At 43.2% G+C, this 13,664-nt stretch overlaps 1 protein-coding gene across 3 annotated transcripts in view; it reads right to left on the bottom strand.

Moving 5' to 3' along the window:
* WLS (wntless Wnt ligand secretion mediator) overlaps positions 1-13,664 on the bottom strand; it is a 287,021-nt gene that overhangs the window by 32,424 nt on the left and 240,933 nt on the right. For all 3 annotated transcript variants that reach the window (XM_021096488.1, XM_003482073.4, XM_021096489.1), the window contains one exon: positions 2,046-2,170. In XM_021096488.1, the coding sequence (XP_020952147.1) occupies positions 2,046-2,170 (125 nt within the window). The remainder of the gene's footprint in view (positions 1-2,045; positions 2,171-13,664) is intronic.

Below are 13,664 nucleotides of genomic sequence, written 5' to 3'. Positions count from 1 at the left end.
CACCATTAATTTTTACCTAAAGATAGCCCCCTAAGAGCCCTCTGAAAACAGTTCCTGAAGGCTTTTGGAATGGGTGGGGGCACCCTATATTTGACCATACAGTAAAGGGTTTACTAAAGTGACTCTCGAGAGAAGGATTTGAAGTCCTGTTAAAAGAGATTCCTTGGTCCTAGACTCTGAGATACTGATTCATAGGTTCTGCATTTCCTATAAGCTACCAGGTGATGCTGATGCTGTTATCCTTAGGCCACACTTTCTGCAGCTCTGGCCTAGGGAACCCCAGGAGGAAGACTCAAACACCAGGTGCCCCAGAAGGCACTTATGTGTAGGGTGTATGGTTTGCCCATGGGAATTTTGGTGTATACCTTATACCCTAGTGGCCCATCTTGTAAAACATGTCCTAGACTAGATTTTAGTGATAAGGTCACCCTAATCATGTTTATTTTCTCATCTAGCCCTTATAAAGATTCTCAAGGCAGATGTTATTATTCCAGTTTGCACAGAAGAAGCTGAAGGTTAGACAGATAAAAAGCAAGCATGCCTGAGGTCATGCAGTCAATAAGTGGTACAGCCTAGAACTGAAGCCAAGCATGTTTTGCTCCAAATCCAGGGCTTTGTAACTAATGTTAATGAGTCTGCTGGCCCCATTTCACTCCTCTTCAGGACAGGAAGAACAGGTCGGGTGCATGATACTAAGAGGCATAAATCTGCCATTCTTACCATTTCACAGGGAGCCCTAACTTTGTAGTTATGGACAAAAGTGAAGTTAGGAAAGCCAACAGTAGGAGGGGAGAGGAACTAAATCAATATACAGACTAGGTACTACAAAGTAGCCCAAATCCTTCAGAAGCATCTGATCTGAAGATGTCAAGTGACACATGACATAATCAAGAATGTGCCTCAGGAGTTCCTGTCGTGGCTTAGTGGTTAATGAATCTGACTAGTATCCATGAGGACACAGGTTCAATCCCCGGCCTTGCTCAGTGGGTTAAGGATCTGGCGTTGCCGTGAGCTGTGGTGTCGGCTGCAGACACGGCTTGGATCCTGAGTTGCTGTGGCTCTGGCATAGGCTGGTGGCTAGGAACCTCCACATGCTGCAAGTACGACTCTAAAAAGCAAAAAAACAAACAAACAAACAAAAAAAGAATGTGCCTCAGTGTAGTTTGGTCTCCATGTAAAGAAAACAAGACAACAGAAGGGACATCAGAGATGACCTAGTTGATGGCGCTCCTATCAACATCCTTGAGGAATGTAACCATAAGTAACAGTAACCATGGCTCCATTTCACCTTCGCAGACACTTTCAAGGGATGGGGAGCAAAATCCTGGGGAGGCATTGTGAGGACAGCACTTGGCATTTGAAAGGGGCCCTCCACTAATTCTGATTTGGTCCATGTACCATCAAATACTACTATCCTCCGAGGGTCACCGAGACCATCTCTACATTTTAATTTCTGAAGAGTCTAAGGCTCTTGTCCAAGAGAAACTATCTCCCTACTCTCAATGCTGGAGTGACTATCCTCCCATCAGTGGTTGAATGAGTCCTCCTGGAAGGACCAGAGAAGAGAGAGTCCTAAATATGTGTAAGAGGACTGAGTGGTTGCAAAGGAAACTAGATTTCTTCCTCGGGTCCTCTTTTTGCCTGTGGTGTTTATTCCCTGGGATTGTTGCTCTTCACACCTGCATATTGACTTTGGCAACAGAGATGCCAAAGAAACAGAGAAGCAGACACATGCAATGATCCAATATGAACAGATGTGCAACCTCAAATTCACTTAGCAACATTCTCCAAACACTTTTAGCTGATAATCAAAGAATCAAGGGTTTATTTTTATGGAGGCATTTCCTTCTTCTGTTCTTCCCTTCTTTGAAGGGACATGAAATGTCTACAATGCCCTCCTCTAGGACAAAGAACAATGACTACTAACCTTTGTGTTTCTTACATGCTAAGAAGCAAGGGATGTGTCTGCAACTTGTAAAGCAAATCTTCCCACATATCTGGAAACCAAATAAAAGCCTCTCAACTTAGTCATCAAGGTACTTTACCTTGGGGGAGGTGAAGGTACATTTGAGTTTCCGGGGCACTCTCTCATGGGCCATTTCAGTCCATTCAGCAACCATATCATCACGGTAAGCCAGGGAAACATCCATGGAAACTTCTGCATTTTCTCCTGCAAAAGAAAGGATGTACAATTCAGAAGTGGCTTCTGGGAGGATGCTTTGGAAACAGTTCAAAAATTCTTATAAGCTCTGCCATGGAAACCAGCAAGACAAAAGAGATGTATCCTATCAAACTCCAAACCTGAAGACTTAAAAGTCATAGGATGAATGTCTATGTTGGATGCTAGACCCCTCTCATAACCAACTACTCTGCCAAGAAGTCAAAGAGCTTCCACTTAAACTCCTCTGGAGACGGGGGTCAAACGGTCTGATACTGACTCACAGTCAGCACTCATCCCGTAACGTGCATCACTGGTCCTATATCTGCCTGTAAGAGTCACATGGCAGATGAGGTCCTTTCCTTTTCCACAAAGCGCCTTACATACTTCAAACCTACATTTCATCTGCCTGTGTTTCCTCTCCTCTCTGATAAAAATGAGCAAGTTCTTTAGCCACCCTTCAGGACACACTCTAGTCTGAAAGCATCCTTTTTAAAATTACCCCCTAAGAAGTTCTCAAACATAGGCTCTGCTGCTTCTCTAAAACTCAAAACCCCTTCTTCATAGCGTGGACAAAGTTAATAAGAGGTGAAAGGCTTTTCTCACCTAAAGACTAATACATAGGCAGGAATATAATAAGTACATAGCTCAGCAATGAATATCACATAGACTTCCACACTGATGAGGACCATGAATAGAACCCATTAAGGAGATTAGATTAATAAAAATTGCATCTATCCATTTAGTCTGTCTTATACCTTTGAGCAAGTTCAAGAACAGAAGCGCCTTCATGGAGGGAGAAAAGATCAACTACATTTCCAAAATAACCATGATGAGCCAGTGCCCACAGGGGTTGTGAGACTAGGTTCAGTTCTAAGCTCTGGAACCTGAACACTAGGTCACGAGGGAAAACAGATAAGAATAACTGCTGTCTGGAAAATTAGGGCTTTTCTACCCACTGGCCCAGTGTGGATGGAGACAATTTGATGGTGTGTTGAATCCCTGGTTCTCTGAGGAAGCTAGTAAGAGAAGGAGAGAAGAAATTTGAAGCCATTCTGATACAGACGAAATCCTCAGGGAACATCAGTGCCTGCTCTTTTATTAATGCTATTTAACTTCTAAGTCACTAATAATGAACCATCAGAAAAAGAATGTAAGGAGCTCCTGCTATGGTACAGCAGGTTAAGAATCCAGCATTGCCACAGCTGTGGCACAGGTAACAGATGCAGCTTGGATTAGATCCCTGGCCCAGGAACTTCCACATGCAAGTGTACCTAAAAGCAGAGAGAGAGAGGAGAGAAGAGAGGGAGAGAGAGAGAGAGGGAGAGGAAGTTAAAAAAAGAAAAGAAAAAGGAGTTCCCATCGTGGCTCAGTGGTTAACAAATGTGACTAGGAAGAATGAGGTTGCAGGTTTGATCCCTGGCCTCGCTCAGTGGGTTGAGGATCCAGCGTTGCCGTGAGCTGTGGTGTAGGTTGCAGACATGGCATGGATCCCATGTTGCTGTGGCTCTGGTGAAGGCCGGAGGCTGCAGCTCTGATTGGACCCCTAGCCTGGGAACCTCCATATGCCACGGGAGTGGCCCTAGAAAAGGCAAAAAGACCAAAAAAAAAAAAAAAAAAGAAAGAAAAGAAAAAAGAAAAAAAAAAAAAAACCCACTTAAAATGAAAAAGAATAAAATACCTAGGAATAAATTTAACCACAAAGATGAAAGGCCTATACTCTGCAAACTGTAAAACACTGATGAAATTCCAGGATTTCCCACTGTGGCTCAGCAGTAACAAACCCAACTAGTACCATGGGGATTTGGGTTTGATTTGGGTTTTGGGTGCAGCCCTGAAAAAGACAAAAGACAAAAAAAGAAGAAGAAGAAGAAAAAAAAAAGAATTCAGCATTGCCACTGCTGTGGCTCAGGTGTGATCCCAGGACTGGGAACTTTTGCATGCCATGGGCGCAGCCAAAAAAATTTATTTTTAATTCAAGCATTGATGAAGGAAACTGAAGATGATACAAAGAAATGGAAATATCTACTGTGCTCTCAGATTGGAAGAATTAATATTGTTAAAATACTACCCAAAGCAATTTACATATTTAATGCAATCCCTACCAAAATACCCATGAATTCTAAAATTTCATGGAACCACAAAAGACCCCACCAAACTCTCAAAACAATCTTGAGAAAAAAGAATAAAGCTGGAGGTCTCAACCCTCCCAGATTTCAAACCATACTACAGAGCTACAGTAATCAAAGCAGCATGTATTGGCACAAAAACAGACACATAGATCAATGGAACAGAATGGAACAGACACATAGATCAATAGAACACACCTGTGATTAACTAATATACAACAAAGGAGGTAAGAATATACAGTGGAGAAAAAATAGTCTCTTCATTAAATGGTTCTAGGAAAACTGGACAGTCACACGTAAAACGAGATTACAACATTTCCTCGCACCATATACAAAAATAAATTCAAAATGGATTTAAAGAACAAAATGTAGGACATGACAACATAAAGAAGACAATATAGGCCGAAAACTCTTTGATATAAATCATAGCAATACTTTTTTGGATCTAATTTCTAAGATGAAAGAAATAAAAGCAAAAATAAGCAATTAAGATGTAATTAAACTTAAAAGCTTTTACATAGCAAAAGAAACCAACAACAAAACAAAAAGACAACCTCCAGAACAGAAGAAATATTGCAAATGATGCAACTGACCTGGGATTAATATCCAAAATACACAAACAGCTCATACTACCCAATTATCTTTCTTTTTTATTTATTTATTTATTTTTTTTCTTTTCTAGGGCCGCACCCGCGGCACATGGAGGTTCCCAGGCTAGGGGTATAATCAGAGCTACAGCTGCCGGCCTATGCCAGAGCCTCAGCAACATGGGATCTAAGCCGCGTCTGCAACCTACACCACAGCTCACAGCAACACCAGATCCTTAACCCACTGAGTGAGACCAGGGATCAAACCTGTAACCTCATGGTCTTAGTCAGATTCGTTAACCACTGAGCCATGATGGGAACTCCACATACTACTCAATATCAACAAAACAAACAATCCAATCAAAAAATAGGCAGAACACCTGAATAGACATCTTTCCAAAGAAGACATACAATAGTCACATGAAAAGATGCTCAATATATGTCATTATTAGAGAAATGCAAGTTAAATCACAATGAGATATTACCTCACATCTGTCAGGATGGCTATCATCAAAAAGTCTGCAAGTAACAAACATTGGCAAGGACGTACAGAAAAAAGAAGCCTTGCACACTGCTGGTGAGAAGGTAAATTGATGTAGTCATGGAAAACAGTATGGAGGTTCCTTGAAAAACTAAAAATAGAACTACCATATGATCCAGCAGTATGAGTCCTAAATATATATACAAAAAAATGAAAGCATAATTTGAAAAGCTATGCGGACTGCAATGCTCAGAGCAGCACTATTTTCAATAGCCAAGATATGGAAGCAACCCATGTCCATCGATAGAGAAATGGATAAAGATGTGGTTTAAATACACACACACACACAGGAATATTACTCAGCCACAAGAAGAGTGAAATTCTACCATTTGCAGCAATGTGAATGGACCTAGAAATTATTATGCTTAGTGAAATAAGTCAGAGAAAGACAAATATTGTATAATATCACTTATATGTGGAATCTAAAAAATAATATGAAGGTATATAATAAAACAAAAACAGGCTCATAGATATAGAAAACAAACTAGTGGTTACCTGTGTTAAGAGGGAAGCAGAAAGGGGCATGTGAGGGATATAAGATTAAGAGATACAAACTACTACGTATAAAATAGCAAGGATATATTATAGCACACCCAAGATTATAGCCATTATCTTATAATAACTGTTAATGAGTATAATCTGTAAAATAAACCTTGAATCTCTATGTTATTCATCTGAAAATATTATAGTATTATAAATCAACTATATACTTCAATGAAAAAATAACTAAATATAATAAATCCTCAAACATGGTGAAATACCCACTTGTGTTTTTCTGGTGTTACAAAACTACACACATACACAAACACACATAAGATAAAATAAAATAAAATAAAATAAAGGAGTTCCCATTGTGGTTTTTGGGTTAAGGACCCAACAGTTTCCATGACAATGAGGGTTTGATCCCTGGCCTCGCTCAGTGTAAGGATCTGGTGTTGCTGCAAGCTTCGGCATTGGTTGCAAATGTGTCTTGGATCCACTACTGATGTGGCTGTGCCATAAGCCTGAAGTGATTCAAACCCTAGCCCAGGAACTTCCATATGCCTCAGGTGTGGCCATTAAAAAAAAAAAAAGTACAGGAAAAAATGGTAGCAATGTGAGCAAACGACACATTGCAACAGTTTTTTAAAGATGAAAAAATAGATGAAGTAGATTTCCTGAAAGCCATGAAATGGGCACAGCCTCAACTCCACAGAAGGGATATTCTGGAAAAATAAGCCATGTCCAATAGACCCCCCCCCCCAGGCCACTCAGAACTGGAAAGTACCAGGTGTTACATAAGACAGGAGAGGCAAGATTCTGACAGAAGGATAGCAAGGTCAAAGTCTGTACACAATCACTGGACCCCCAGTTCTCATCCATCTTCCCAACACACAGTCCAAGAGGAGACCCCGGACTTGAGGACACCAGCCTGTGCAGAGACCCTGGGCTGAGAGTGGGGAATAGTACGAATCTGTACAAGAAATTGGGATTCCTGGCTTGGGATTCTCTATCCTCTTGGTTAGGAGCCAGAATGGCTACAACTGCTCTTTACTTGGAAGCCTCAAAGGTCCAAAGAAAGAAATGGCCAGAGCTCCCATCTATGAACTGAATATTAGGCATCAAGGTACCTCCTTTTCATTTCTAACACTGGGATTTAAGAATCAGGACTTTCAACTCTGTCAAAAGGTCACTTTCAGAACCACAGAACTCAAGAGCACAAATTCGAACGATGTAAAGGAAGTTACCAGTTCACACAATGCACTCCTCGGAGGGCAGGGTTCAGAGCAGCACTGTCCTTAGACAGAGCAGGAGCGGCCCTGAATCTGGCCCCACACTTTTAGAGGTCACTCTCTGTCTGGTCCTTCTGCAGCTGTTCTCATCCTCTCCGGACAACAAGACCCTGAAGTGAAGGGGGCATGCCCACCGCGAACTTAACCCCTCCCCCAATCTCTAGAACGAGACCCAGAAACTCAAGACCCCAAGTACATACCCAGGCAACGCGGAGCCTACTTCCACACCCTGGGGGGGACACCCTCCCAAGATCTGGCCTCTCAAAGGAAACCACGCAACCACTTATGCACCCTTGGGCTCAGGAGTGGTCAAAAGTCTGCTCCTACAGGAGGCTACAGACAGAGATTGAGCTTGGAGGTTGGGGTGTCAACACATAAACACACTCTTTCCATGGGATGGAGCTAGGGATGGGAAGAAAAGGCATCTAGAAGCCCACATTCCCTGATCAGTCATATTTGGGGCACAGAATGCCAAGGAGTCCAAGAATCCTACATTCAAACCATTCAAACCTAGATTTCCAGTTCATTAGGAAGGTAAAATGCAACTGGATGGTAGAACTTGTTGGGCTTAACAACTTTTGGCCTGATTTATCACTTTAAAATATGTAGATATCTGGCAGCCTTCATAGGTACTCTGTCCTGGGCTCCACAAATGTTCAGTGTGGGCCCAGCACAGAGCAGGTGCCTCAGGGAGAGAGAGGCCAGACAGACTCCCTTCCTGGTCTGCTCCCGGCTTTAAGAGTTATTGCCACCTGTTGGGAATCCCCAAACTGTTTTAAACTATGCTATTAAAAACAAACACAAATTTTAAACACCGTTTTCATGTACAATTACTCTGTATTAGGCCCTTGTGACTTCTGTGCTTCCATTTAAATGACCTCATTAAACAACTCTATAAAGTGGGCACAGACGTTTCCTTTGATTAGTGAGTCAACTGAGGTCTTCAGATATGAAGTGACTTGCCTGAAATCATACGGTTGTCGATAACATGAGAGAGAGAGACGTTTTTTAAAAACTGCCTTAAAGACAATCTTTTTGTGTGTGTGTGCTGCTTAAAGAAAACTGGCTAGTTTTGATGAAAGAAGCCCCTCGCACTAGTCACAAAATATGAATAGGTACGTTTCGATTTAGAGGTTTTTTGTTGTTGTTTTTTGGTTTGGGGTGGGTATTTTTCTTCTTTGCTTTTTTGGGATGCACCTGTGGCACAGAGACATTCCCAAGCCAGGGGTCGAATCAGAGCTGTAGCTGCCAGCCACAGCCACTTGAATAGGTACATTTTTAATAAAATAGAGGCTCCTTGTGAATACTGTCCCCATCCTGTGAAAAAGGGATGAGGTATATATTAGTTATATAAGGTACACAAGAATACACAGTGAATAAATGGCAGAGCTGGGACTTAAACTTGAGTCTGGATCAGCCCAGACCCCATCACCTTCTACTACCTTTGTTGTTAGAAACAATTAGAAAGAAAAGCAGGGAGTTCCCGTCGTGGCACAGTGGTTAACGAATCCGAATAGGAACCATGAGGTTGCGGGTTCGGTCCCTGCCCTTGCTCAGTGGGTTGACGATCCGGCGTTGCCGTGAGCTGTGGTGTAGGTTGCAGAGGCGGCTCGGATCCCGCGTTGCTATGGCTCTGGCGTAGGCCAATGGCTACAGCTCCGATTCAACCCCTAGCCTGGGAACCTCCATATGCCGCAGGAGCGGCCCAAGAAATAGCAACAATAACAACAACAACAAAAAAAAAGAAAGAAAGAAAGAAAGAAAAGCAACAGTTGAATCAAGCACACTGTATGCAGGGGCCACTCGGTTCTGACCAAACACAACTTTCTGCAGGAGAGAAATATGAAATGTTTCTGGGAGGCCACAAGCATGGCTCACAATACATCTGCAATTCTCCAACTCCAGCTTTAAGGGAAAAAAGTGCTGAAACCTACATAGCACCCTTCCAGAAAACTGGAGAAGTGTGATGGCTGGAAGCATGGGCTGGAAGACTGGGATGCCTAGGTTCATGCCATGTTTCTGCCCCTTACTAGGTGTGTGGGCAGGGACAGGGAGCGAGCCTCCGGTACTGGGGGTAGCTGCCTTCAGCTCCAGCCATCATGAGGCAGTACAGGTTGTCTTACCAGACCTGCTGCTTTTTCAGGAGAAGCCATAAATTCAGATGCTTATATAATAACTCTCAATTTTTAAACATCAAAAACCAATTCCCTAAAAACAAAGGGAAACAAAATCTCTGAGCAGGTCAGATAATAAAATATCAGGCAAGCTGCATTACTTCGGGGGGGAGGGGAGGGGGCACTTTTCATACTGTCCCCACACCATCATCCTCTTCTTTCCATTCTACCATCAGGCAAAGTTCTGTCTAAACCTTTCTATTATTGTTTGAGACCTTTATCACAGGTTCTGCCTAATCCTCACACATCACCTCCTTACTTCCTATGCCATCTGGAGCAGGTGTTATCATTCCTGTTTGTGAGGTGGAGAAGCCAAGACTCAGATAGCTTCATGGCTAGAAACATCAGACTCAAGCTTAGAACCTCATGGCCTTTAGTCTGAGAGAAACCACAGGAGAATGGCCAGGTCAAGTGGTCCTCTAGCCTTCTCTCACTGGACCCTGATCTCACTCCCAACCCTACCTTCTGCCCTGATGGACACTCAGGCTCCTTACCCTGTTGAAACAGGACTTGCCTCCTGGGACTTTGTGATCATTAAATTAGTTACTACCCCAAAAATTCTTAGAACCGTGCAGAACGCATGAAGGGCTAGCTGTCGTTTTTATCATTTTATTCGGGAAGTGAAAGTAGGTCTTACACCTACTTTTAATTCAAAATAATTATCAGGAGTTCTGTCGTGATAATTCTGCGACTCAGCGGTTAAGGAACCCGACTAGCATCCATGAGGACGAGGGTTCAATCCCTGGCCTCACTCAGTGGGTTAAGGATCCAGCATTGCCGTGAGCTGTGGTGTAGGTTGCAGACGTGGCTTGGATCCCCAGTTGCTGTGGCTGTGGCACAGGCTGGCGGCTACAGTTCCGATTCAACCCTCGCCTGGGAATTTCCACATGCTGTGGGTGTGGCCCTAAAAAGAAAAAATAATAATAATTATCACGTTTCAGGGACATGGAACCTTCCACTATGATCCTATATCCAAACCTGGAGCACAACATTCAGAAAAAGGAAAAGTATGAAGCAGAGGAACCTAGCAAAGCTGTGACATCGGCCTCCAGAATCACTTTCTCTTCTGCTGCCAATGGACTCAGAAACATAGTTCAGCTTTAATGACGAGGTTGCATGTAATAAAACACCGGTCTCATGACTCCTGGGATACTGTGTGGGCAATATTCCCCTCCCCACCCCCTCCCACAGAAATAATGAAACTGAAGCATCCAATTTGAACCCTTTGGGAGAATGGCAGGAAGGCCAAGGCTACCTCTGGCACCTAAAGAACCTTCCCTATTAAAAAAAAAAAAAAAGGACGCTGGTTATTCCAGTTCCATGGGATAAACTTGTAAGGTATCTGCATAGGGCATTTATAGGTTTGAAATGCATGATTTTCCACACCTAAACCAGACCAGCAGCTTTGCTCTCCTTTGGGCTGTCCAAGCCTCACATTTCTCAAGTGGCTCTGGAGACACATTTTGGTTGTGCGGAAAATCTATTTAGAATACTGGGAAGGGAGAGGTGGAAAGGCACGTGGTTCGTTTCACTTAATATTTCCATCCTGTTACGGGGGCGGTACTCTGACATGGGGAACCTGAGCTCCAGGGTTCTGCAGGAGCAAACCCAGACTGCAGAGGATCCTTATAGGTGGAAAGATCTGTACCTTTCCATATTGGGAAGCATCAGCCAATCAAACCCCTAAGAAGCATCTGAGTTAAACTGCCTTGCCCTTCATGAGAAAAGTGCCAATCAGTTTTCCAAAGGCAAGTGGAAAGCCAGAAGGGTGAGCAAGTACTTTGCACAAGCCAAAACAGGTGAGGGCAGGGGGAGGGAGGGCAACAAATAGCTAGAAAACAGTCTGAGAACTCCAAGAAATCTAGGGTAGAGTGGCCCCTGGAGGGAGGCGGTGGAGTGATGAGAGATGGGGCTCCCTTGAGGACATCACCAGAATGCGTCTCACTTACACTTTTGGAAACACTTTTGGAAACAGGTATTTGCCTGCCAGGAGAGTACAGAGACCTGGGGCCCAACATATCTGCTTTCAAATTCTCCCTTTATATCTTCCTAGTTAAATGACCTTGAGTCTCAGTTTCCACCTCTGTAAGACAGAAACAGTGGGATTTACTTCCCAAGACTGCTGACAGGACCACTTGCCATATAGGCATTTAAAAATACCCTTTCCCTTTCCATCTAAGTCCCAAGATGGCTAGGTTATATCATTGATCAATTAACTGGTAACAAAGGAGGGCGAGTTACATTAAGAGGAAATAAAGAATCATTTTATGGTTGTCAAAAGCTTTTCAGTTCCCAGAGAAATCTTAAGATCCCTGAGCTCTTGCTCTGGGAAAAAATTAAAGAGATTTCAAAATGCTCATATGTATACCCACATTACATAGAGGAGCTGCCAGTCACCAGGTTTGTTTGGGTAACCTCAGAAGGAGGCCGCACAGACCAGCCTCCTCCCAGCCTCCTGCAGACATATAATCTGGGGTTATTTATGCCAGCGTGCCTTCCTCGATTAAAAACTCCCTGACCTGGCTTGTATTTTCTTGACGCTTTCAATTAAGGAAATAACAAAACCAACCCTGTCCTATACCCATGGTTAGGTCTGGCAAAAAATGGACTCAGCTAATTATAAATTTGGTCCTGGCTGTTTTCTTAAGAATGCCCTACAGGCCTGGGGTGAGCAGTTATAAAATGAATGAGTACAATTATTTCACAAACCATCCCAACAGTTTGGTTCACATCACCTCTCTCATTTTTCCCTCATCACGTTGAGCACTTGCATTGCAGAGAAATACTTTCCAGGTGTCAGAAGTCATTTTTCAAAGCATCATCAGGATGGACCCTCACTATATTCTGAAGCAGTATCTCCTAATTAAAGTGAGCTATCTATGAGACAACATTAGAACATGGGGAAACTTCTCTCACATCAGGCCCTTTGCAAAATGATCTCTTCTCAGTTAGAAAACATCCACTTACCCTATAGCATCCTATTGAACTACTTCAAGGCTACATCTCTGGAAGAGTAGCTAGGGCATCAAATATTTTGTAAACAAATGAATCTTTAGGACCACAGAATGCAGAAAAAATATATCCTAGTATTTACTCAGTTGGAGAGTAGCTCTTTCCCCTTCTAACACATCTGCTCATGGGACACCAGCCACCTTCTCAAGTTCAGATTTCCCTCCCAAGTTTCAAATCTGCATGCCTACTTCCCACTGGATGGCTCTATTTCCATGGTTCAGAAAAGAAAGCCAAACTGCCATAATTGGTCAATTCTCATAGCTCATCAAGTCTTGCAAATTCACGCTCTACCCCCCCTTCCTCACCACCACTCTCCTTGCTCAAGGCCATCATCACCTCAGATCTAGACAATTTGAACACATGCCCCATGCTGTTTCCCCTCCTGTAGCCAGAAGATGGTTTCTGAAATACTTTCAATGTCTTTACATCATCCTAGTGCTGAAACTCCTTAAATAGCATAAAAGACTAAGACCTGGCTCCTGGTTAGCAACCTGGGGTCTCATCTCAAGAACTCTTCCTGACTCCTGGTCACCTTAACTGGTCACCCTGAATGTAGCCCACCATCCCACCTCCAGCCTTGGAGATGGGTAAGAGTTCAGGTTCTGGAGAGAGACAGCCTGGGATCACGGCCACCTTGGCCACTTGGTGCCTGTGCAATGGTAGGCAAGCCACTGAACTTCTCTGTATATAAAAGGGGGAGAGCAGATTGACCATCTCCTATGGTTATGAGAATTAAATGAGGTAACGTGAATTACTGAGCACAGCCCTGGCATACAGTAAGCACTCAGTAAGTAAATGTTGGCTGCTTTTTGAAGGCTACTACTCAAAGCTACCTACACTTACGACATTCAGGGTCCCTGCTAGCACACCAATTTCCCATCCATGCCCCCTTTGAAGGGTGGAATTCACAAAAGGGCTTCTTTTCCTTGAGGCTATAGACAATACTCTGCAGATAGATCTTGGCACCCCTACTTGTATCAGGATAATGTCTGCTCACTTCTAGATTCATTCCTACCTTCCCTCACCCACTAAAACTGATGAAGTGCCCCTTCTCTTGCTCCCAGAGTACACTGTGTGTCCAGCACTATAACACTTAACCTCCTGCAGTTCAACTACCTGACTACTTACTTGTATCTTTCTCTACCCCGCAACCCCACACCCCTTAGTCTGAGAAGTTCCTGAAAGCCAGGGACTGCCTCAGTTTTCTTCACAGCTGTATCATCTATATCTTCACAAAATATTCATTAAATACTTGCCAAATGAATGAATGAACACCATTCTTCTTTCTCCA

The sequence above is a fragment of the Sus scrofa genome, chromosome 6 (genome assembly GCF_000003025.6).
Source record: "Sus scrofa isolate TJ Tabasco breed Duroc chromosome 6, Sscrofa11.1, whole genome shotgun sequence".
In the NCBI taxonomy this organism is placed as follows: Eukaryota; Metazoa; Chordata; class Mammalia; order Artiodactyla; family Suidae; genus Sus; species Sus scrofa.
The sequence above is the reverse complement of the archived record's forward strand: the minus strand, read 5'-3'. Positions and strand labels throughout refer to the sequence as shown.